At 37.5% G+C, this 27,772-nt stretch overlaps 2 protein-coding genes across 4 annotated transcripts in view; one reads left to right on the top strand and one right to left on the bottom strand.

The window, feature by feature from the left end:
* Nucleotides 1-5,005, top strand: part of LOC136844207 (uncharacterized) — a 42,041-nt gene extending 37,036 nt beyond the window's left edge. The window contains exon 8 of the mRNA XM_067113222.1: nucleotides 4,793-5,005. Coding sequence (XP_066969323.1) covers nucleotides 4,793-5,005 — 213 coding nt within the window. The remainder of the gene's footprint in view (nucleotides 1-4,792) is intronic.
* Nucleotides 1-27,772, bottom strand: part of LOC136844390 (uncharacterized) — a 663,809-nt gene that overhangs the window by 319,674 nt on the left and 316,363 nt on the right. The gene's annotated exons all lie outside the window — the stretch shown is intronic.

Below are 27,772 nucleotides of genomic sequence, written 5' to 3'. Positions count from 1 at the left end.
ACTGCCAAATGTGTGAAACATACTCCTGGATGAAGGATAGGTCCCAAAGAACCTTATGAAAGGAAGAATTGGTCCCTTGCATTTGGTAAAAGACGAGAGAAATAGCAATAATAACAGTGACATCAAGTAGGACGAATAAAACAAGGGCTAATGAAAGTGTGTATGTGGATCACGAATTTCCCATGAAAAAGATATGTGGCGTATACAGACCTAGAAAATGGCTGACAGAACTGACGATAATGGAATGAGGAAGGTGCTTTGGATGAATGGTGTTAAAGACAATTTGTTGAGAGGAATTAAATATTTTGATAATTTAATGACGAGCCTCTTTTCGAATATAGTATACGAGTGAATGACTAAATTTCATTTAATAGCAAACCCGACCCCTTTTTTGTTTATTATCTTTATGGATGGAGTGATGAAAACGATTAGAAAAAAATAAGAAATGCTGTAGCTCCACGTTTGCAGAATAAGAAAAAACGACCAACGAAGGAATGCAGAGTGACTGATGTTTGTAGATGTGCTAGTTTGTGATGGTGAAAAGAAGCAGCTGGCACTGGTGAAAATAATTAAATTGGTAGTTACAGAGGGAAAAAATTGAACGTAAGTGTTCATGGAAATTAGGAAAATGGAGAAATAAATGTTTTGTATGGATAGTGGAAGCATGAAACTGGCTGACAGATTTATGCTTTTGGAAGTAACTGTAGCGGTTGATGCTAAGATAACAAGTATCTGAAAACTTAAGGAGCAGAGAGGAGGATTGGAGAAAAGGTTGGGGTGGAAGAAGGATATGGTAAGAAAATTCCCAAATAATGTGTTGAACCCGAGAAACAGAAGAGAGGCGGAAGTTGCTAACATGATTTTTTTATATATGCAAAACCGAGTGGAGAGGTGAGTGAAAATCTGAGAATGACGATGATATAAAACGATAGCAAAGGTGAAAAGATGGTTTAGAGTGTTTTGCGATGGTTTAGGAATGAGTAGTTTCTGGAAGCCATATTTTGGTAAGGTGTTTTACATAAGATGAAAAAGGGCTGAGGCAAGGAAGACCGAGGAAGTTGTGGTTGCACTGAAGAATGATTTGTTGGAAGGGAAGGGTTTAAATAACCACGGAAAACGACAGTGCATGGCAGGCAGAAGTGAGCAGAAGTGTGTGGGCTGGGTGTCAGCATGCTGCCGTGTGTAATAAACACAGAGGAAACTGGGGTACAAGCACACAAACAATACTATTTACACATTTATATTTATTATATATATATATATATATATATATATATATATATACATACATACATATGTACATACATACATACACACACACACACACATATATATATATATATATATATATATATATATATATATATATATAATAATCTTTACATACATTCACAGACATTCAGCCACAAATATCGTTTAAAATCGAATTCAGTATAACCTAAGAATAGCTTACACCCAATGGGAATCATGACTGATAAGTGCTTCTGCAGAATTTGACACTTGACTTTCTAAACTAGAGGCTTATGTGTACACACACATATATTATATATATATATATATATATATATATATATATATATATATATATATATCTATATATATATTAATATATTATTTATAAAATATATCTATATGTTATATGTATACCTACATACATATATATGCATCTATACATATATGCATATTTAAAGCCCACAGCATTATAAAAGGAAGGAGGAGAAATATCAAATACCACAATGCTGTATATTTGCCTCAGTCAATAAAACTATTTGGGGGTTTTACTGCCTGTTCACAAATATTAAGTCACGAAAATCGTATAATGGCGAATTCACTCTACCATGGAAATATCTACATCCAAAGGAAATTTTACCTGGTAAGTGCTTCTCCACCGGCCAGAATTAGAATCTGAGCCTTCAGTTTGGAGAGCCGGGTGTCAAATTCGACTTGAGATGAAAGTGAGGTTTCTTCAAGATAGCTGCAGCAGTTCAAGAGTATTCTCTCTCTCTCTCTCTCTCTCTCTCTCTCTCTCTCTCTCTCTCTCTCTCTCTCTCTCTCTCTCTCTTAACCACATATGTATATATATAATAGATATTTATTATGTATGTTACAGGAAGTATGTGAATCAGAGATTTCACGAAATAATTCTCTAAGGATTGCGTGAAATCCCTGGATGTCACATATTCCCTGTAACATATATACACACATATATATCTATAACACACACACGCATTATATATACACATACATAGTGTATGTATTTGAGAGAGAGAGAGAGAGAGAGAGAGAGAGAGAGAGAGAGAGAGAGAGAGAGAGAGAGAGAGAGAGAGAGAATGTCTTGAACTGCTGCAGCTATCTAGAAGACACCTCACTTTCATCTCAAGGAAAGTTTTCTCAAAGAAGTATCGTCCAAAGTTTTTTTTCCAGCCGCTTCTTCACCCAAAGAATAAATGTCTGAAGGAATGAAAGTTCTAGGCCATTTACATGGCTTCGTATATATTATTCAAATTGTAAAAATGAACTGACATAGTGATGATGAAATCAATTATAACCCCCCCAAAATATCGTCGTCTTTCCCAGGCTTTCGGCTTACATCGTCTTCCTGTACTTAAAATACTTGGTTCATGGTTATAAGTATTTTTGTTGCTGTGCTTCAAAATAAAAAAAATTAAAAATTAAAAATCAATTTACGAAGATGGAAATTGCAAATATCGTTTATTATGTAAGGTCAGTAATTAGGAATAAAAACATGCCTATCTCATCTTAACTGGGAGCGTTTATGGTTTTCCTTCCTGAATGATTTTGTTATGAAATATGGAATATTATGCATTATGCGTAACTACCTTTTACTTTGAAACAGCTAATGGCGATATTTTTTACAATTTTTTTCTTTGAGGATGGTTTACCAATGAAAGGATTTCCAAATTTCTTTAGGAAATAAGAAAGCGAACTAAGTTGTGAAAGATATGTATGAATCTAAAATTCACAATCCAATATCGCTATACCTCATTTCATATCAACGGTGAGATTGGTGCAGTGTCAAGCATTTAAACAGAAAACAACGAGTAAAAGTAAGGAAGTGCAATTTTCTAAAATAATAAAGTAAAAATTCCTTTAAATGGGTTATAATTAAAGGCTTCATATTCTAAAAAAAAAAATGTAACACAGTCTAATAAATTAATCAGCAAGACTTCATAAACTCAATTTCTTGTCGTGTCAACTTCGAAATAAAAAATTTCCCGTAAATATGAATAATTTTTATAAGAAGCATGAGAGGAGCACACTGACATGCAAGATGCAAACACCTTTACCTCTTTTTCTCTCTGTTCACGTGGAAGTGAAAGTCAACACGTTAATAAGAAATTCTATCTCATTCTGGCCTCTACCATGCATGAATTTCACTAAACTTTAAAATACAGTAGCATTGTTTCTGATAAACTGCATCACTTTCCAAATGTTGTGTGTGTGTTCTAAAATTATTAGATTCAGAACGTCAAGGAACTACCTGGAATAAATATGAGAAGCAAAATGTTTTTATGAGTAATAATCTAGATATTGGGAAATCTAAAACATGAGGGTAAAGCTTCTTCGTGTTAGGATATTTTAAATGTATGGCCAAATAAGAAGCGAAGAGATATCGATTAATAATTATGTGATTTTCATATAACTGACATAATGAGTTCACTGTGAGCAAGTCTTTTTTACGTGGTATTGAACAGTAAATTCTACGTATTTATATTTTTCATACATACTGAAATCTTTAACTGAAATGTTTACCATTAATCCCTCGCCACCAGGACCTATTGCTTTTTCCCGTACACACCACCCGTTTGCTTTATTCACCGCCCTCAAAAATTATGGGATATCACTGTTTGTTCTGAATAAGATCTTCGCAGCCTATTTCAAAAAATCTTCAAAAAGGATATTTGTCCTATAATTTGGGTTTTAATACCTAGCAATTTTTTATAACTTACATTTAACTTTTCATACCATTCATTTTTGTGGGTTTGTGGGCTTTAAATTCACATTATCAAAAACACTAGGAGGGGTCTCATTCTCTCTTAATCTTGTTACAATCTTATGTGAGAAAATTATTTTGCGACACAAAAGAACTTAGAAAAAAACTATTGTACATATAAGTCTTAGACCCTCCCAGTACTCTCGAACATTATTTAAACTTGGTGCAACAACAGCATTTCATGGTCAGTTGAAAACTTCCTGGCGTTTTCATAAGTTTGAAAAATTACAATGTTTATTTACTCTTCTTGCGGAAATGGACAATATCTTGCGTTCCTTTGCTCCCTACCAAAGACCAACACAGAAGCAAGTCATTCTGCTACGGATATTTTCCTTATGAACAGAGGAATTAGTTTGTTTACGCGTGACGGGTTGAGGCAGTAAGATAAATATTGCATATAGGTAAAATTTTGTTTATGACATAATTACATGAATGATAGTGACCATTTTACTGCAGACACGTATCAACCAATACTGAAAAATACCGTGCTGTACGTTTTTAAAATCCGATATCCTGCACAGGGAAATATATCATGCTTGATGGGAGAAAGATGTTGTGTGGGAATATGTACAAATATGTTTCAGTTTTATAATTGTCTTCCTCCAACTGAGCGTTCCTGCAGAAGTATTTTCTTCCAACTGCAAACGCACCAAAATATCCATATTTTCTACTACCTCCCCACTTCACGCTCGTCCAGCTACATCTTTCCACCTTTCTCCTTCCCTCCTTCTCTCGTTCTGACTTCTAGCATTATTCACTGGCCATTGCTCTTTGCAGGAAGAAAGCTCTGCCCTAATCGCTGCCGGGAGACAGGCGCGTCAGCTGGTCGTGTGGGCGTATTCGTCACTGGAGCGTCTCCACACCCACCACGCCACTTGGCCCTCCGTCCTTCACGACCTTGTGAGGGACGCTGTGACGGACCTCACGAAACCGACCTACGGAAAACAGTGCCTCGAGGACATCAAACGCAACCTTGGATGGAAGAAGTGACGATCTGATGAGCTGCCACTGACGACCAGCAGAGCAAACACAGTTATTACTATATAAAATCTCTCGAAATAACTCTACCTTTTAGGGGTTATTCGAGAACTAAGTCATTATGTTACTTACCGGTGTTCTTAGGTAGTTAGAAATTGTTCTTATCAGCGATAAATTGACTTAAGAGTCTTGGAGAGAAACGAGAGATGAACTGCAGCCGTAAAATATTTGGTACTGAGAGCATTCGTCTCAAAATCAGTCAACATCACTCTTACAGAAGATGATTACTGCAACAAAATTATATTAAAAGGAACTTCAGTATCATTCTGAGGTGACATAGTGACCAAAATGTTATACGTGGTTTGTAAAATGTGGTTACCTAATTAATTTCTAATAGATATTTTCGCATTTGACATTTAAAATTAGAGTAGAGACAATCGACTGAGCAGCGTATAGGTCATTTTCTTGGGACGTATGCGGTACTTTCAGTGCCAACACAGTGAATCAAAAAGAAGACGCGGCAATGAAGAACTTTTAAAAAAAGCAATGGACAAATAATTCATGAAACTCTTATTCAAAAACATCGATTATTTGATGAAACGTTTTTTTCCCTCCTAAATATCAAAAGATCAGGATTGCTTTTATTTACTCTGCGTCAGACGCGCTGATGGAATTCTCGAGAACTATAGATTTCATAAATTTTTATAGCCTTTCAATGGCAGTATGTGCAAAAGTATATCATAATAATAAAACTTTACGTAAGTTTATATCATCATGCAGTAGAGAACTCTATTCTGAATACCTACATAGACTTTGATTTATGGTGTCTATCAACTAAGGTGAAAAACTTCGTTGGATTGTCTGTCTAAAGACAAGAATTTTCTTCAAATTATGAAAGCGGCCTTGAAGAACTTTTTCTATTTATAATTACATGAGGGAACACATCACTCTGACTAAGCAAACATGTGATATTTATCTAATATACATGACGATATTGGTTCAGATGTCTTTAACATGAAAATTGCACACCTTCAATTGTCCTATTTTGGGGGGGTTTGGTAGAACTGAAACTCCATCCATCTATTCTATAATAAAAATTTTAGTATATAAGGGCCAGAAGGCCATATGTTTTCTTCTATAAGTTTACACATATATTTCGATTTCCGTTTAAATAACTTTAAATATTCATATGACACTGACAACACGACCGAGCAAAAAACGACACAATAAAATGACCAGTACTCAAATATAAACTTTCAGGTCACAACACATGATTAAGGTGTAGCAATTCTAACAAGATAGTAATACCCTTCATACTCGTTCTCTTACAAATAAACAACGGATGGCAAACAACGAAACCACTAATGATTGTTCCTTTCAACAGAGAACATCATTCTAGCTCAGCTAACCAGACTGTTTAAAAACAGCGTGCTTGCTATTCATTGCGATTCCTACTAACAAGAGTAATTTTTTAACCTGAAAGTTTGCGTTATCACACAGTTTCTCGGTGGAAGCTAATGAGTCAAGAGATGAAAACAGATGAAAGCGCTACACAGAATGTACCAGAAAACTGAGGCAGATGTAGCGCAGTTTCTAAACTAAAAGCTGCTAACCAAAGACAGTAATTTGAAATTAATTTCTTCATGCGATTTGGATGAGCTGCCTACTGTCAACGTAGCTTATGAGCTTCAGAAAACTGTACAGTTCTTTCCCTCTGATATTTCATTATACAGTCTATAGAAAATCACTGGCAACAGCTTTATTGGACATTCTGCTGAAGGATGAACAGTTACCTTAGACTTCTTTTTCCCATGAAAGGTGTCAAGAGGTCCAAATGCTATGGCAGAAATTTGTAGTTAGTTAATAACAAGGCCGGAGCAACCGCAAAGATGACACGAGTCTGGAATCTCCCAAATTTGCTGTTAGTCTAAAGAAAAAGGTATCTTAATGAATATATAATAGTAATTCCTAGGGTACCTACGTCTGTATTTTCACCAGATGATTAAATGCAAGCAGCATCATGATCTCTGATGAAATTCTGATGAAATTAGATAAACTCAAGTTTACGCAGAAGCTTTCATTTTCAAAATCATATGCAAATATATCCGTAGCTTCAAAATACAAAGATCTCTTCTAAGAAGCTGAATTCTCTTCACGTGAGTAAGAGGAATTCTAACGCCTATGTCATGTTACGTTACATACAAAATGGCATTCAACGTAACAAACATCTTGGACAATCAGACTTGATTTCGTTTTCATTAAGAAAGAATTTCTGTTCAACAAAGTATAAAGTAAAAAGCGAAGAACAAGCCCTTCGCTCCAAGCGGAATGAATATCTGTCCTCTTCACGGTGCGCAACGAGAAAAAGAAATTGTCGCAAATTTGATCCATCCTATCATCCTCTTTATTTTCAAGGTGGCAAAGCGTGTGACTCAGAGAAAGTAAATACGCAATATAATGAATATCAAAAACATGTAGCACATAACAGTTCCTATTACTGATCAACACAGAACCAGGAAATACACTGACAGACGAAGAAGGATAAAATATCCTTACAGCCTCCGTTCAAGAGCTAATACACATTATGCCCCGCTTATACAACGCTCCCCAAAGCAATAATCTACCCGAATTCAACAGCCCGAAGGAAACCAGGTATGGAACGGACTGAGCTGGTTATTATCAATACCCTATTATATCACTCGCTGGCTGAAATACATCAACTGTCTACAACATCAAAGGGAGGGGGGTTTACGGTATGCCATTATTATTAAGTGAACAATTATATCGGGTTTAACGACCATGATGATTTCACTAAGACTAATAAACTTACATATATACTCGTATATATATATATATATATATATATATATATATATATATATATATATATATATATATATATATATATATACTATATATATATATATATATATATATATATTATAAAGGACCTCTCATTCAAACTGGATGGTATCTAACGGAGTATTTATTCAGAAAAGTTACAAGCTTTCTTGGACAATAGTTTCAAGACATTATGTATCCGTACACTGCACGGATACTTGATAATGGACTGTTTGTCCAAGAACGCTTGTAACTTTTTCCTCGATAACACTAATAGATACCATCCAATTGAAAGCAGGTCCTTTAGTAATTCTACTGATGCACAGAACAATTTGTGTATGTGATAAAAGTTAATATATATATATATATATATATATATATATATATATATATATATATATATATATATATATATATATATGTTGCTATACAGTATATGACATCACGGGTTAATGCGTCCCCTGTAGTCCTGAGTTCCTGTCCTTCGTTGGTTCAAGCCACAGGACAGCATTGTAATATCAACTAAAAATTCCCCTTCAGTAAATATATATGCAAAATATATTATTTCCGAGGTAAGTGAATTGGATATTAGGACGTTTTTAGAAGCTTAATGCTTATATATATATATATATATATATATATATATATATATATATATATATATATATATATATATATATATATATATATATATATATATATATATACATATACATACACAGTATATACACACATACATATATATATATATATATATATATATATATATATATATATATATATATATATATATATATATAAAATGGATACAATGCAGTTGCAAATCCTATGCTCTAAAACTTCAGGAAGAAAGACTACTGACTATCCTTCTCGTTTCTTTAGACACTAGATGAAGCTACGAGAGTTTCTATGCATCCCACATCACTATTCTGTCAACTAACGAAAAACACTCCTAAAGTACGAATAACGGAACATCCACATCAAAGTGCTTAAATTATGATGATACTAGACAGCATCTGTTGAAACAGAGATTATTACAAATTCAAAGCATACTTCAGACGGTTCCAGTATACGCCAGGATACTGAAGTATGACTAAACATATCGATGTATACTACGTTAAAGTATGCTTAAAAATACTAAAGCGTACTTCAAGATATCAAATGCATCCTGTGCCGATTCACCTCGGCAACCAATGACAGCACAAAATCAGTTTTGTTTGTTTGTTTTGTTAGAAAATGTTTCACCATTCAATTTTTTTATCATCTAGTCTAAGGCCTATTACGACCCCTTACTTTTCAGGAAATGTCATTTACCAAGGAAAATGGGCTATATATACTGTATATTGTTACTGCAATTTCATGTTATCTTTTTATATATCAAAATTATTTATGTTAAACGTTAGCTTTTGAAAATATAGTGTTTTAGTAAGGAGATAATATATTTCAATTTGAAAATGTTTTGTAGTGCTTATAAAAATAAATGAAAATAAGAGGCACATGATATTTTCTAATTCCTTGACATTTTTTTTAAATGGGGGCGTCATTAGGAAAATAACATCAATGATCAAATAAGAGAAAATTTCCATGAATGAGTAGAAAACTTCGGCAAAATATGAATATTCATGCACCTCTGTGATATCATCTAGTAAGGAATAAAAGACATTAAAGAGGATAAAAAATTTTAAGCTATAGAAAATATACAGCAAGCAACGAATGGACACGTAAATGATACTACAATTCAGTTTAACGAAGCTTCTTAAAATAATTAAACCAAACTTTTGTCTGTAAGCAAGATTTTCAACTGGTTGTATGGGATGACAATCACATAATAATAATAATAATAATAATAATAATAATAATAATAATAATAATAATAATAACAACGCGTTAAAAGCAGATTTTTTAGTTAAAAAATGTAGAGCAATGGAAAACTTTCTCCACAAAATATGAATAGCAACATTGTATCCTGCAATTCAAAAAATGGTCTTGAACATGAAGATATGACAAGAAACTATTCATCACAATGATGGATAAAAGAAAACATCTTCCTTTGTGCAAAACCGCGAAAGGGTTGGGGCTTTCAGAGAACGGCATTCGATAGTCGGCATCAGCTTCAATCGAAAAACTACGGGGCTTCAGGAAACTCGACATATCGGAGACGGATATGGCAGCGTCGTTCATCATACAGGCTGCACGATGTAGGGAAAAGTGCACAAGCACACGGCTCGGAATAACGATGCAGCAAATGTCACAAGCTTTAAAAACTGATCATGAAATGTTTCTATTTGTTCGAAAGAAGGAAATAGAGGTATAGCATACTCAGCGATTCCCAACCTCGGTTCTGCAGACCATTGTCAAGGGTTCCGCAAGAAATCGTGAAATAAATATGTATAACAAATATCGGTGATGTATATTTATACAGGTCGAATAGCAATGGCCTGAATTTTATTTTCAGCCAGCCAGCCAGCAGCGCTTTGACTTTGCAAGTTGAATAAATAAATATGTATGTGTGTGCGTGTTTTGTAGATAGAGGTTCCATAGGATATGAAAAATTATTTCAGGGGTTCCTCGAGGGTATAAAGGTTGGGATTCACTGGTATTCATTATTTTTCAAAGTGGTATATTCTCTGTCAATCCCTATGACTTATTACTACTAGCTAAAAGAAAATACATTTTATTATGCACATATATATATATATATATATATATATATATATATATATATATATATATATAATATATATACACAGATATATATATATATATATATATATATATATATATATATATATATATATATATATATATATACATATATATAATATACATACATATATACATATATATATATATATATATATATATATATATATATATATATATATATATATATATATATATATATATAATTAGAATCAGCACTGAAATATAGAAGCAATGGATATGGTAGCATCATTCGCAATAAAAGATGTTTAACAATCTTTTTTGAGAATTTAACACATTACAGTTACGAGCCTCATCATTTACGCTAAAAAATTCAACTTATAATGTTATTCTTACATTTAATGGGAATGCATTACTTGACTGCAACAAATACCACGAGTTTATATTTATGTAGATTTTGTGAACAGATATTGATAGAATGAAACCAGTTTTACTTTATATATCGCAGACAATCAAAGTAACAGAGAATTTTTTTTAGCACACCAGAGGTGTTAAAGATGATATAATTTTCTACTGTAGCCAATGATCAGCAGTTATGTACCAAATTATTTCAAGATATATCATAAAAACAACATATTTTTGCTTAATAAAACACTAAAACAGCTGTAATAAGGTGATTAAAGGTGATTTCATATGATGTCCTTTGCCCGGTACTATGACCTATAATGTAATTACTTATACAGATTAAGTAAGGGTAAAATTTACGTATTTTTCTAACTATGCTGTGTGCACGCGGTGAATCAGTTTTACAAATAAATAGAGAAAAAGACAGTATAGCTGTTATTCAAAACACACTCACACTCGACAGTAAAAACAACTTAAATAACATAAAGATTTTTCTCGGACGAAAGACCATTTCAACGTTGATTTTACTTCACTCTTGCAAAAGAATTCTCGCCTTTCCATTACTGGTGTTCTTTTTATCCTACTGGTTTTTGGACCCTTCGCGTAATACTCCAAAAGTTGAAAGGTAATTTATTACATCAGCATAATTTCGATTTTAAAGTGCCAATTCACCAGTCCTGATTCCGAGAAATTCTCAGTTCCAGGAAAACAAATTCACGGGGTTTTTATGCATTCAAGCGTAATGATTTTTTCCCCTAGCGACCCAGTCAACACAAAGCTTTGTGCAAAACAAAAGTATGATTATGCTCTCACTACTTCTTATTTTCTAATTACCTGCTTTTCATGACATGTCTTTCTGGCTGCTTGCCTGCTTTGTGCAACATGTATATGTATATACATATATATGTATATATATACACACATATATATACTGTATGTGTGTGAATGTCTGTATGTATATATAGAGTATACATACATAAATATGTATATGTGTGTATATATATGCACATATAATACATATATATATATATATATATATATATATATATATATATATATATATATATATATATATATATATGAACTGTAAACTGCATTAGTAAATCCCCAAGTGATTAAAATGAGGCCAATTTAGAGATAAAGAAATGAACACAGCCTTAATGGAAAAAAGTATTCTAAAGCATAACGAAATCCAAATAATCAATGGAACGGGCAGTCTGTTGATACTACTTTAGTGCAAGAGTTTATCATAGTATTTTCAATACCCACTTCACTTGATTACGAAATATCATAAAAGCAGAAACCATCCTTACATATAACGTTGTATTACAAACGAGAAGGTCATGGAAATGTTATTGGTGCCATCTCTGTATGTCAGGTTCATCCTGATCTTCCATCCTACGAAGAAATACGCCCAAATAAAGCTACACATTTCACCTGAATATAACAGCGTTGCAAAAGAGCAGTCCAATGTATAAAGCTGCTATTTCTCTAAAACTCCTAGCAACTGCTGAACGTAAAAGTTGTCTGAAAGCAAAAAGTGCCAAATGAAGGAAAATTTAAGGGAAGCACGGTTGGGTGAAACATTTGCAAAGTGAAAGAAAAACAATAGCTACTGACAACAGAAATTTGTAGGGGAACTTCACCGATTGAATGTCCCTGTTAAACTTTATATTACAACATCACTTCTAAATTCTTAACTGATCTGCCCAGCAACACAACCATCCTTTCCGCTTTTCCTAGATTTTCTTCATGTTGTTCAGAGAAGGTTGAAAATAATGGATACATACTAACGAAGAGTATTTTCTCATTCTCGCTCTAACAAGCCTGATTTATGAGAAATGTCCTAATTTTTTTTTATTTTCGTGATAAACAGAAAAGCCTTTCAGAGTATGTTTTACGCATATTAAATGAATTCGCTAGATTGTGTCACTGATAAAGTGAATATATAATTCAGTGCAGACTTACAAAAGAACCAACTTTTTGAGTTATTTAATTATGATGAAATGATCTTGATAATCTACAATGAGATGCCAGGTGCATGGTAACATGAATAGATAACGAATATTCTTCGTATTATTTTAAAGTAATGTGGCACTATCGCATGGGATGTTGTCCTCTAAAGCATCTTGTTAAAAAATTCAAATGCATTTGTTAAAAATATAAAAAGAAAAATACGAATTCGAAAAAATCAGGGTAATATACAAAAAATCATATGCTATTTCTATGAATGCATTTTTTTGAGATAAAAACAGCTGTTATTATACTTCACTAATAAACTGAAATGAACAAAATGAACATGTGAAAACGGCGGGAATGTGGTTAAAGTGTTGATTTTAGTATTCAATTTAGTCATTAATTTATTTCTTATATTCTAAATTATTTAAGACCACATTTTCTTTATCAAATCATGTTCAAGCATTTCATTTTTTCTTAGCGAAGCAGGTTGACAATCATCTCCTCATTACCCGACGCTAATTGATATCCACTAATTCTATTCTCTGTTCCCCTCTTCATATTCAGGGAGGAAAGCAGTCGTTTGGGAAGAACGAAAAAAAAAAAGAAAAGCAAGAATTCGAATATATTAAACTGCAACGACTTCATTTTCATACAGAGAACCGCTATCCTGGTATGCCACGGGAACGATTTTCATTAATACAACGATAATTCTAGAGAAGCCATTAAGCATGCAGTTCATGAAGACATAAAGCAAGAGCCATTCATATTATCTTATTGCGCTTCCTGTTGTTTGGAATGGCTTACCTCTCTCGAACGACCGACGACCAAATTTACATCTTACCATGATAGAGATATGGGTAATAGCGACAGGATTTGTTCGAAAGCTCACTCGCACGCACGCATGCACGCACACGCACACACACATATATATAAATTATATATATATATATATATATATATATATATATATATATATATATATATATATATATATATATATATATACATACATACATACATACATACATACATACAAATTTTAAAATCATCCACCTATTACCTAATGTCTAGATTCATCCTTTTGCTATATATCACAATTGTAAATTATTTCCGAAAGGTTTTAATGATAATCCAGCAACACAAGCTCAAGATATGCTTAGCTACAAGGTAACAGTACCAAGAACTTTAATAACAAGCGTATCATTCTGGAGAAGGAAAAAAGAAATCAGAAACATCATCGCAGCGCAAATGACATGACAGTACCTGGAAAGAGGGCACATTGATCAGGAGCCTAAAGGTTCATACTCTGTCTGTTTTTCCGATAAACTGTCTTTGGCTTGACGAAAGAGGTGAACGTAAATGAAGGACTAACGTTTTTCGATATATATTTACATACAGAGGAAAGCCATTTTCTAACTAGTAAGATGTCTAAGTGACAGAGGAGAGTCCGTGCAGAGCCATACAAAATAGCGATCTTGTATATCTAAGTGATTTTTCAAGGTGCTTTCCATTCACTTCAATACTGACTTCACTTCGTTCGCAGTGAATAGCCTGAGAAAATAAAATCCTAAAATCCTGAGAAAATAAAATCCACTCTATTGTAAAGCCAACCGTAATGACCAGCGCCCTAAACATTCTAACTGTCACAGATTGCCCTTACCCACTTATCACTCTGTTGTAAAGCTGCATTTAAAAAAAAATAAATTTTAAAATATTTTTTTAATTACAGATAACTCTGTCTAGGACAGAATGTGTCGGTATGCGGTTCGTTTTCTTTTTCTTTATGGCTTGTTTCAAGAAAAAAAAAAAATTACTGACGAACGTTGGCTGTTTCCCAATAATATTGCTATTTCACGTTTATTTAACGGCATCAATCGTCAGGTTTACATAAAGCTCTTAGCATACGTAAGTCAATGAAATATTATCCATTTCTGCACTGTGTATATTGTCCGTTTATATCTCCTGCCTTGAGACGAAACATATGGCAACAAATAACAGTTACTACACCGTAATGCATTTCACTGCTTGAAAAGTATGTGATTTCAAGATAATAATCAAATAAAGAACAAGAAATAAGAACTGAGTAAAGGGAGCATTAGAATTACTAATACTATGAGTTTCATGACCGTCATTCACGTTTCACCTCAGTAACCAGCTGTAGGAGGAATGCCATGGCAGATTTAAAAGTAAAACTTCTCAAAATTACCATAAATTACGTCCAATAGATGTTAAATATTATATAATTCTGAAATAATAAATAAGGTATCAAATTGATCAGCACTTTTAACTGAATCAATTCTGATAAATAAAACTCCAGTAAAAAGGGGCTGGCGTGAATGAGAAACATATAATGGGTAAAATCTAAATATATAAATATGTCTTTTCCAGGAAACAGACTGACCTTACGAAGAAAATGAAACCTGTAAGTCTTCTGTTTACCAACAAACTAACTTTCGTCCACGAAATAGTTTGGCATAGCAATCAGAAGGAAAACTGCAGCATCTCCCGACTTTCAAACCTGAACAAACATCACAAAGAGGGTTTACGGTTTTCTCGCTCAACTGAATATTCACACAAAAAAAGTAAGTTGAACTCTACATTTTCATGTTCCTTTTCCTCCACATATCCTCCTATTTCCTCTGCAGTCTTCCTCTTCTCACCTCTCCTTTCCACAGCGAGCGCTCAACTTTTGGATTCAGGACGAAAAATCTTCTCGGATAGCCAAAAGCAGACAAGCGCACTACCTAATAAATGTGGACGCTTACACTGATGTAGTAACTCAATTCTCAAGGACTTTAACCTCGCCGAACCAACCGTTGGGAAAACAGTGTCACAAGGACGGAAAACAACTTCGGAGGGGAAATTATGGATTGGAAAGCTACCTCGGGTTAATAGGAAACCCAAATTATTGTTATCACTATATATATATATATATATATATATATATATATATATAGAGTATATATATATATATATATATATATATATTATATCAATTTCCTTGGCTGCCTTTCTGTCTGTGTGTGGCTGCGTGTCTGTGTGTGTATCCCCTCCCCCTTTCTTTTCCCCTCCCCTAATGCAGGTGGTTCATAGTCACCACATGATGTTAATTAAACACTTCATAAATTCTAAAGGTCAAACAAGTTATATTTATAAGAGAGAGAGAGAGAGAGAGAGAGAGAGAGAGAGAGAATTATTCCGAATGAACTCATTAATTCTGCCTCTAATAAGTCTTATTAAAACATCAACATTTGAACAATGAAATTTGTCTTTTTTTATTACTACAATCTTTGCATTGACGTATTCTGAAATTTCATTTTGTTTTGCTATAAAAGTTAGCTGCGTCTTCAGGCAAAGATCAGTATCATCTTTAGCAGGCGAATCTCAAAAGAAGCAGTGTACTTCATGATGCCTTGGGGAGTACCCATCGAGGATTTAACTAGCTCAGATTCATTGAATCTGTTGGAAGAGAAACGCCAAACACTTGCTCGGAGCATTTTGAGACGCTCTCCAAAATACGCTAAAACACAAAGAAGATTTGAATCCTTCCGTTGGCTGGGCGAGAATTTGTCCTCCCTAAGAAACACTTGGAATGGAGCACTCAACAAGGCTGAAGGCCTCAACGAAGCAATGAGAGAATTCGGCGTGACAGCGAAATTCGAAGAGGAGATCTTGATACTTCGCCGGAACTTCGACCCCTTGAATAAGGAACTGGAGCAGATTGTTCCCTTGCTAATGATGGTGGACGATCCCTTAGCTCATCTTCATCTCCAAAGAAAACTCCTCATGAAGAGGAAATAAGGGCAAAATCTATCGATGAGCTAGCACACATAATAGAAAGTCTGTGGAAAGACTTAACACTAGTAAGATGTGTACTGGAAAGACTGAGTGATGTAAGAAAAAAAAAGAAAAAAATATATATATATCTCTCAAACCTTCGGGATTTTCCTTGAGAACATTTTGGAATCCTTCAGTCTCCGGCTCCTGGAAGGACGAGAGAAATGCCATTCGCGCATGCGCCCGACTCCAAAGTCTCCAGGAACAATCTCCAAAATGCTTCAAATCATCTCGAAGCCTTTGGAGAAAGCAAGTATCATATTTGAAAAGCTAGGTAAGAGAAAGCAAAGAGTATGGCGAAGGGTTTGGATATCACTGCAGATCATTCAAAAGGAGATAAAGAATCTAAAGCAGAACCTCCTAAAATGGACTTCATTAAGACAATGGAAATGGAAATTCTGAAGAGGACTGAGAAAACAAGAAGAAGAAAGCCCTCCACAGGATGGAGTCCAAAAGCCCTCTAAGGACAGGGGTGAGGCCCAAAAAGCCCCCAAGGCTCGCCAGTCTCTTGAGAACCCCCTTGAAGAAGAGGAGTCGACCAGAGGCTGCTTCCTCGGAGGAAGGCAGGTATCCCCTGCCAGGCTGGGAAGCAGGCCTGGAGAGGAGCCCAAAGCCTTTAAGGATGAGAAGACTCAGCCCAAGGCTCGCCAGCCTCTTGCGGGCAACCTTGAAGAAAGAGCCTGTTGGGGCTGCTTCCTCAGGAGGAAGGCAGGTATCCTGCCAGGCTGGGGAAGCGGGCTTGGAGATGGCCCAAGAACTTCAAGGATGAGGCCCAAAAAGGCCCCAAGGCTCACCTGTCTCTTGAGGGCAGCCTAGGAGGGAAGGGACCGACCCAGAGGCTGCTTCCTCAGAGGAAGGCAGGTATCCTGCCAGGCCCCAGTAGGGAAACAGGCCTGGAGAGGTCCCAAGAACTTCAAGGATGAGGTTCAAATGCCCCCAAGGCTTGCCAGTCTCTAGAGGGCAGCCTTGAAGGAAAGGGTCCGACCCAGAGGCTGCTTCCTCAGATGAAGGCAGGTATCCTGCCGGGATGGGGAAGTGGGCCTGGAGAGGTCCGAGGAACTTCAAGGATGAGGCTCAAACGCCCCCAAGGCAACCTTGAAGGAAAGGGTCCGACCCAGAGGCTGCTTCCTCAGGGGAAGGCAGGTATCCTGCCATGAAGAGGAAGAGGGCCTGGAGAGGTCCCAAGAACTTCAAGGATAAGGCTCAAACGCTCCCCAGGCACCCTGGAAGGAAAGGGTCCGACCAAGAGGCTGCTTCCTCGGAGGAAGGCAGGTATCCTGCCAGGCTGGGGAAGCAGGCCTGGAAAGGGCCCAAGAACATCAAGGAGTGAGGTCCAAAAGACACCAGGGTCCACCAGTCTCTTGAGGGCAGACTTGAAGAGAAGGGTCTGACCCAGAGGCTGCTTCCCCGGAGGAAGGCAGGTTCCTGCCAGTCTGGGGAAGCGGGCCTGGAGAGGGGTCCAAAAACTTCAAGAATGAGGCCTAAAAGCCCCAAAGGCTTGCCAGTCTCTTGAGGCCAGCCTTCAAGGAAAGGGTCTGACCCAGAGGCTGCTTCCTCGGAGGAAGGCAGGTATCCTGCCAGGCTGAGGAAGTGGGCCTGGAGAACTTCAAGGATGAGGTCCAAGAGCCCCCAGGCTCACCAGTCTCTTGAGAGCAGCCTTGAAGGGAAGGGTCCAACCCAGAAGCTGCTTCTTCAGAGGAGGACAGGTATCCTGCCAGACTCGGGAAGTGGCCATGGAGACGGCCCAAGAACCTCAAGGATGAGGCCCAAAAGGCCCCAGGGCTCACCAGTCTCTTAAATTAAGGGCAGCCTTGATGGGAAGGGTCAGACCCAGGGGCTGCTTCCTTGAAGGAAGGAAGGTATCCTGCCAGGATGGGGGAGGTGGGCCTGGAGATAGCCGAAGAACTTCAAGGATGAGGCCCAAAAGCCCCCAAGGCTTTTGAGGGCACCATTAAAGGGAAGGGTCCGACACAGAGGCTACTTCTTCGGAGGAAGGCAGTATCCTGCCAGGCTGGAGAAGAGGGCCTGGAGAGGACCCCAAAACATCAAGGACGAGGCACAAAAGCCCCCAATGCTTGCCAGTTTCTTGAGGGCAGCCTTTACAGGTGCCCTCAAGAAACTTGGGGGCTTTTGGGTCCCATCCTTTAGGTGCTTGGGCCCTCTCCAGGCCCACCTCCACCATCCTGGCAGGATACCTTCCTTCCTCCAAGGGATCAGCCCCTGGGTCTGACCCTTCCCATTAAGGCTGCCCTTAATTTAAGAGACTGGTGAGCCTTGGGGCCTTTTGGACCTCACCCTTGAAGGTCTTGGGCCGTCTCTATGGCCACTTCCCCAATTTGGCAGGATACCTGTCCTCCTCTGAAGAAGCAGCTTCTGGGTTGGACCCTTCCCTTCAAGGCTGCTCTCAAGAGACTGGTGAGCCTCTGGGGCTTTTGGACCTCCTCCTTGAAGTTCTTGGCACCTCTCCAGGCCCGCTTCCCCAGCCTGGCAGGATACCTGCCATCCTCCGAGGAAGCAGCCTCTGGGTCGGACCCTTCCCTTCAAAGGTGCCCTCAAGAGACTGGCGAGCCTTGTGGCCTTTTGGGCCCAATCCTTGGGGTGCTTTGGCCCTCTCCAGGCCTGCTTCCCGAGCCTGGTAGGATACCTTCCTTCCTGCGAGGAAGCAGCCTCTGGGTCAGACCCTTCCCTTCAAGGCTGCCCGCAAGAGACTGGTGAGCCTTGGGGGCTTTTGGGCCTCACCTTTTAAGTTCTTGGGCCCTCTCCAGGCCTGCTTCCCCAGCCTGGCAGGATACCTGCCTTCCTCCAAGGAAGAAGTCTCTGGGTCGGACCCTTCCACTCAAAGGGTGCCCTCAAGAGACTGGCGAGCCTTGCAGGTTTTTGGGCCTCACCCTTGACGCTCTTGGGCCCACTCCAGGCCCACCTCCCCATCCTGGCAGGATACCTGCCTTCCTCCGAGGAAGCAGCCTCTAGGTCAGACCCTTCCCTTCAAGGCTGCCCTCAGCAGACTGGTGAGCACTGGGGGTTTTTGGACTTCCTCCTTGAAGTTCTTGGACCCTCTCAGGCCCACTTCCCCATCCTGGCAGGATCCTGCCTTCCTCCGAGGAAGCAGCCTCTTGGTCATACCCTTCCCTTCAAGGGTGCCCTCAAGAGACTGATGAGCCTTGGAGGCTTTTGGGCCTTATTCTTGAGATGCTTGGGCCCTCTCCAGGCCCGTTTCCACAGCCTGGCAGGATACATGCCTTCCTCCGAGGGAGCAGCCTCTGGGTCGGACCCTTTCCTTCAAGGCTAGCCTGAAGAGACTGGTGGGCCTTGGGGGCTTTTGGGCCTCATCCTTGAAGTTCTTGGGCCCTCTCCAGGCCCACCTCCCCATCCTGGCAGGATACCTGCCTTCCTCTAAGGAAGCATTCTCTGGGTCGGACCCTTCCCATCAAGGCTGCCCTCAAGAGACTGGCAAGCCTTTGGGGTTTTTGGACCTCATCCTCAAAGTCCTTGGGAAGGTTCAGACCCACAAGCTGCTTCCTTGGAGGAAGGCAGGTATCCTGCCAGGGTGGGGAAGAGGGTCTGGAAAGGGCCCAAGAACTTCATGGATGTGGTCCTGAAGTCTCCAAGGCTCGCCAGTCACTTGAGGGAAGCCATGAAGGGAAGGGTCTGACTCAGAGGCTGCTTCCTCGCAGGAAGGCAGGTATCCTGCCAGGCTAGGGAAGCTTGGCCTAGAGTGGGCCCAAGAACTTCAAGGATGAAGTCCAAAAGCCCCCAAGGCTCGCCAGTCTCTTGAGGGCAGCCTTGAAGGGAAGGGTCCGACCCAGAAGCTGCTTCTTCAGAGGGAGGCAGGTATCCTGCCAGGCTTAGGAAGTAGGCCTTGAGAAGGCCCGAGAACTTCAAGGATGAGGCCCAAAAGGTTCCTACCCAGAGGCTGCTTCCTCGGAGGAAGGCAAGTATCCTGCCTTTGTGGGGAAGAGGGCCTGATGAGGGCCCAAGAACTTCAAGGATGAGGTCCTGAAGTCTCCAAGGCTCGTCAGTCACTTGAGGGAAGCCCTGAAGGGAAGGGTCCAACCCAGAGGCCGCTTCCTCTGAGAAAGCAGGCATCCTGCCAGGTGAGGGCCAAAGGCTCCTTAAGGAGGCCAGTTCATTGAGGGCACCCTTGAAGGGGCGTGTCCTCCCCAGAAGAGGAAGGCAGGATTCCTTGGAAGATCTGATAAGAAAATCATTACAGCTTGATTTCCCATCAATAGAATGCTCTTTATTACTCTATTTCTGTTTTCTACATGATTAAAATATTTTTTTAATTTTTGTATTGTATTCTGCATCACACAGTTTGTATCATAATTCTCCCATGCAGAGATCTCATTCAGGGGAAAGTGAATTTCGTATTATTGCTATCAGTCTGTGTAGCGCTGGTTTAGTGCCGCAACCTTGGGAACTTGAGAATTCGTTTCTTCTCAGAGTTCAATGATGAATAGGGTAATTATCGTCCTTCCTGGGATCCCGGAGAGGATATTTTTAAGTTCGTGGAGGAAGCTGGTTTCTTGAAAATTTATAACGTGTCGTCAATTTATTTTCACCATTTTATCAATTTCTTGGAAATTTTATGATTTTTATTCCCTTGAGGGCTTATTATTTCATTATTTATTAATGGCGATGATGACTACAGGTATTTCAACTTTGGTTGGTATGAGGTCAATGAAACACCCGAAGAGAAGTCCTTAAGATGAAGGACCCAGTTCACGACCCTCCACACAATTAATTACCAGGTATATAACTAAATCAATTCACTCGCGTGGTATCATATCCTGACGCTTTCACTTGCAAGGTGTGTGTGCCGTGATCACTAGCCCTTTCACCGGATAAACAAATTCCTCTCTTAGAGCGTGCATTATTGTAAGAACAACACTAAAAGAATTACATAATTTATGAGACTCAAATTGCAGATTTTCCGTCATGTTCGTTACTCTGATGAAAAATAATTATTCACCGAAAGAAATCAAAATTACAGTTTCCATGATCTGACCTCGCAATATAAATGCAGTCGTAATACGATTATTCGACTTGAATAAACATAATCGCAGTTTTTTTCAAGACTCGAAGTTCTTTATTTTTGCGCACTTGCATTCTCCCTGAAGAGGATTCCGCTATTTCCAAGGAAGCACCACCTCCGATTCCTTTCATCAATCTGCTTATTGTTCGGCCATCTTTCTCGCTAAGGAAAATAAATGATGTCGGGTAAGGCAAATGGATGATAGAGAGATCCCCAGCAAATCCAAGCACTATTTTTTGCACTCCATTACTGGATGACGACTCCTCGGGAAGTAGGATTTCAGAATAGTTGCTGGATAATGTAATTCGTCGGGCTTCGTGTTTAGAGATTCATATAAAGGAAAACGTAAATTCAAAGAAACATTCAATCTACTTAATGTACCCATATTAGACCTCGATCCATTTGCCATAATGAGGAAAAGAGAAAAATAATTCTACGTACAGTTCATCATCAGACTATTTCGGCAATTTTTTCATCGAAAGAAGAGAATTCCACAAAAAATATGACGTACAGGGCAGTTTTTTTTAAATTATTGCAACAAAATTGTTGCAAAACTATTTTGTGCGAAATGCAGCGGCCATAAATAGCACTTCGTTTGTATCCTACACTGTTTATAAAGACATATTTTTCCCTTGCTGGCAATGAGCAATGCCAAACAAAACGGAATTTTATCTTTTGACTACTGAATTGATAAATTCGTTCAGTAAAACTTTTAACAGCCTAGCCTTACGGTTGCTTTTTATACCAACCTAAATACCTCAGCAACTTTACGTCAACTTAAAACACAATCGCTAATAAACTTTTTTGTACTTATGAAAGTCTGTCGTGTTTCCCAAGACGTTGGTGACCATAGGCTTCTGTATTTATTTCTTGCCAACAGTACCATCCAATTCTCCTCATTCCTACTGTTATTACTGTGATTATTGCACGACAAAATAGGACCCTTCTTGCATGCATTTTTTTAAAGGATATTTTCATAGCATTGCAAAGTTCTTTACCATTGGAGGTCTACTGACACCTTTATTTAAGCTCCAATTATAAAGTTTTTTAAACATTTTAATTTAATTAACAAAATATAAAAAAAATATGAATACAAATAAATTCTTCAGGCCAGCTCTGTGAGAGTTGATAATCAGCTTAGTGGTCTGGTAAAACTATTTTGATGATGATGATAATAATAGTAATAACGTCTTTCGGGATCTCATCAAACGTCCATATCCGTTAATACTGAGATACTTCCGTAAAGGATTCCCTGGAGGCGGGGGGATCAAGGTTACAGGTAAATTTAGTCGGTGGAACACATAAACAACAGCATTATTGCTCCTCTCATCACTTCCAAAGGGCCAGTTTCCAGTAAGAAATTAATTCGTGTCGATCTTGTCCAACTTACAAAGAGAATTGCTCCCAACTACTGCTCCCACTGATATGATTATACATACGCTCAATCATATTATTCCATCTGAATAATATTTTACAATTACCGTTGTTTATAAATTATGTAAACAACAAACCCAAGGAAATCTACACCCACAAAAGAAAAAGTACGAAATCTAGTAAAGCAAACCACCATGAAATTTCCTGGTCATAAAGGTGTTGCAAAAACGAGGGAAAAACTAGATGATGAGAACTATGACCTTGTGTTACACTTCAACAAAAAATCATCAGGTGTAACAAATTCACCAACAGGACCACAGACAAGAACAATGAAACAAAACGGAGAGGTAAACGTTATGAAATGTGAGAATTGCCACTTTTCTTATGTCGGAGAAACAGGAGAATTGAAAATGGTAATTTACTATTGTAAAAGAAACGTCGTTTTGTCAAAGGAAAAACCGAAAATAAATTTGTTTCATTTTCCGAAATATGAATATTCTTTCTTTCCCGTTAGTCTTCAGAAACTTTTATCTAACCTGCCTGCCGTTACTTTTATAAGTAAATAAGAAATATTTCTTAAGTTGAACTTTATGTGTAACTAGTGCCTCTTTTAATTTCATATGTTTGTTTAGGCCAAAACATTAAGCATGGTGTATTTATATTCTTGCTAGAAAAGAAATAACAAGGTGTAGGTAATCTGTGATAATGTCCTACAAAGAAAGAAATATATGGAAGTCAGCCAAAAATATGATTTGTAGAACAGGTGAGAGAGAGAGAGAGAGAGAGAGAGAGAGAGAGAGAGAGAGAGAGAGAGAGAGAGAGAGAGAGAGAGAGAGAGAGAGAATTAACTGCTGAGAAATTTTTTCGGCAATGTCCCCCTTTTACGATTTTAACAACAATTCGCTCCGATGTCGCAAGGCCAATGAATATAAGTGGACAGCAGTCCGCCGGTCTGATGAGCTCAATTATTTCGCCATGGCTGCGACTGTGTTGCGATACATACAAGGCTAGTATGATTTAATATAAGACTGTTACGATACCGGTACGTTTTGGCTAGAATCTTTTACAAACAATCACATGTGACAAATTACGACGGTCCAAGAAAACCTTACGACTCGTCTCAACAATGACAAAGGTATGAGTTCTATTCTTACCAGATAAATAACTAAAATGTGGGTAAAGGTTACTCATGAGAGAGAGAGAGAGAGAGAGAGAGAGAGAGAGAGAGAGAGAGAGAGAGAGAGAGAGAGAGAGAGAGATTTATTGACGTACTCCAACAAATTCTCACAACGACTCACAAGGATTTTTTACAAGGCCGTGATGGGGTTGCTTTTCTAGATATAAATTCCTAGCCGTTTTTCATTATAAATAAATTAACATAAAACATTTTCTTAACCAAATACAATTACTGCTTCTAAAATAGAAGCCTTTACAGATCAGGGTCTCAGGTTATCCAGATATTTCATCACAAGCCCTTGGACAGTCACGACCACTTATGTTGTCAAACTTGTCTCATTCTAACTGTCTGATATTTGCATCTGTTAAGGAAACAAACACAATACCAAATCACAAATACCTACGTTGAATGTCAATAACCTTTATGTATGTATGTATGTATGTATGTATGTATATATATATATATATATATATATATATATATATATATATATATATATATATATATATATATATATATATATATATATATATATATATATATATATATATATATTAAGAGACCAACCCGGCACTGCCGGGAAAACTTTGAATAACAACCTATAAACTCTCTCTCTCTCTCTCTCTCTCTCTCTCTCTCTCTCTCTCTCTCTCTCTCTCTCTCTCTCTCTCTCTCTCTTAGTGTCAGTTTCGTGACAGTTTGCTGCTGTATTTCATCTGGGAAGTATCTCATATGCTCCGATCAGAATATGAATAAATTATGTATGGGCATTATTCATTTCACTGTTAGACCCTTCAACGCTATTTGTAGGCCATTACATGTCCAAATAGTACTAAAAAATTTGAACCAATATTTCCTTGCAATACAGACAATTTGTTATATGCCTAGGCCAATGATGTCTTTTTTATGTTACTATAATGAAAGTGAACTTCACTGTCCATTTCATAAAAAAAAAACTGAACCAACCCCTCAGTTCTAATTTAAACTCATTTATTAATATTGTATGAGAACAGACGTCATTTTTTAAGAAGAAATATTTAGTCTATACTCTGTTATGCCTTTTTACTTCTTTCCTGTTATTAAGTAAGTTGCTGCAACAGTTTCATATTAAGAAAAAAAGTGGTAAAGCACTTTCCTTTACGGCTCACTTCAATTCGTGATATGTATTCTATATATTGGTTTTCGGGTCTTTTTAAGATTGCATAATAAATTACAACTCATTGTCTTTACAGTGACATAAAATTCCTTACAGTAGAATGAAGTCTAAAGTTACATGGATCATTAGGAAAAATTACCACTATGCATGTCCGTACGGCATCTATAAACTCGGTCAATTCGTACCCTTGGTAATAAGATAATCATGAATCAAACAAAATCTTTCCCTTCTTGGAGGAATTTTAGGCAACCAGTTATTTATTGTTTTGAATAAATGCGCTTTGATAAAAGATAGAAATGAATATATATCTTTCTAATATATGACCATAACCAATAATTTTATTTTCCTAAATGACGGGAATACTATTCCTTACTGAGTATGACTACATCAGCAAAAGGTACGAATTGTCATGTTGTCTAAACTGTGAGCACTTCGATGCTCGTCGAGGCGCAGTAGTTGCCATTTCTTAATTTAATCCCTACTTGCATCGTATACATTTACCCTCCATACGTGTAAATTCTCAAGTGCCTTCGGAAAAGATTTCCAAATGTAATGATCAACATTCCTGTAAAGTTTCAATCTAGAATTTTAATTCATTATCTTCCAGGGAATCAGTAATAAGCAACATGAAAAGAAACTCATCTTCTGTATGCACTGAAATGCTTTGCCAATTCGCACAATAATTAATTCCAACTGTCAACCGCTGGAATGTTCAAGAGTGATGTTTCGATTATTCCGGACCTCATTTAAACCAGCTTTATAACGAAATACGTCGCCGTAACGTCACGAAGCAGTCGCTATAGCGAATTCCAAAGGTAAGAACGAAGAAAAAGCTAATGAATTAATGAGGAAATTCGCATTTGTCGGGTTACCATAGTCTGAGGGTTTGAAGTGGGAGGAGTTTATTGATGTCACCAGAAAACTTTGAGCTTTCCACCCGAACTACTCGTGACTCTTAGAATTTTACTGAAGAAAAGGTGGACTAAAAACGAAAATTTCATTTTTTTTTGTCTGTGTTTGTATGTTTGTCACAGGGTAGGGATTTGATTATGTGTTATAAGCCTTCGTGGGGTGACATAGAGGCTGTGTGCAAAATTTTTTTCTGGGTCTGTCGAACAAATATACAAGCATTCACTTTTATATATATATATATATATATATATATATATATATATATATATATATATATATATATATATATATATATATACTACCTGACTAATCCGGTGCTGCCTGGGAAAACTTTGAATGACAGTCTACAGGCAGGGGATGGAAGGAGGGTAGGGGAAAGGAGGGATGGGAGAAGTGAGAGAGGAAGGGAAGGGGAGGGAAAGGGATGGGAAGGGGAGAGGGGGATGGGAGAGAGGGAGGGTGAGGGGAAGGAGAGGGGGAGGAAGGGAAAGGATGGAGAGGGGAGGAGGGGAGAGGAGGGAAAAAGGGAAGAGAGAAGGAGGAATTGGGAGGGGAAGGGGGAGTCGGGAGGGAAAAGGGGAGAGGAGGGTGAGGGGGTCCGTCTATCAGAAGAGAATAAAAAGCATCTCCACTGAACAAAGACAATAAATAAAAAATATTGTATTTCTACAATCTGCAGTCAGGTGTGTCTCTGTGTTTGTGTGTGTTGGGGGTGGAGGAGGTCTGTCTCCCTTGCAAAAACAGACAGGCCTACTTGGCCTTAGGTATGTAGTGAAGCGTTGTTGCCAAAACACCTGATAATTATTATTATTCCAAACCTCATTTAAACAGACTTTATACCGTAATATGCCAGCATGACACTATATATATATATATATATATATATATATATATATATATATATATATATATATATATATATATATATATATATATAAATTTCATCATTCACTGCTGATTGCCAAAATAGAGAAATTCAATTAAAACCCAATTTCCGTTAAACGGGATATAAATTGTATTGTCAACTTTGTTTCCATTATATGTGATGAAGATTTAATACCCTAGGCCTTTCTGCTTCCGCATTTAATCAACGTTTCTGCTTCATGATGGCGATGGCTTTAGGCAAACTTTAAACATGTTTCACGGCGAGTTATATCTTACTTGATAAGCGTGCGAAATTTTTATATTTGACTACCCACACAATTAGACTTCATGTATTATTGTATCTACTCTCACTGAGGAAAGATTATTAGTTTATTTGGAACAAACAGGCGTATACCAAGTTTATAGTTTCACAAAAACCCCCAAAGGATTCGTCACTAACAGACGATACATAGGAAAAAAAAATTTGCCATGAGTTTTAGTGTAATATATTTTCATACGTCACCTAAAATGAAGACAAAATTTGATGAAAATAGA

The sequence above is a fragment of the Macrobrachium rosenbergii genome, chromosome 12, assembly GCF_040412425.1.
Source record: "Macrobrachium rosenbergii isolate ZJJX-2024 chromosome 12, ASM4041242v1, whole genome shotgun sequence".
In the NCBI taxonomy this organism is placed as follows: domain Eukaryota; kingdom Metazoa; phylum Arthropoda; class Malacostraca; order Decapoda; family Palaemonidae; genus Macrobrachium; species Macrobrachium rosenbergii.
The sequence above is the reverse complement of the archived record's forward strand: the minus strand, read 5'-3'. Positions and strand labels throughout refer to the sequence as shown.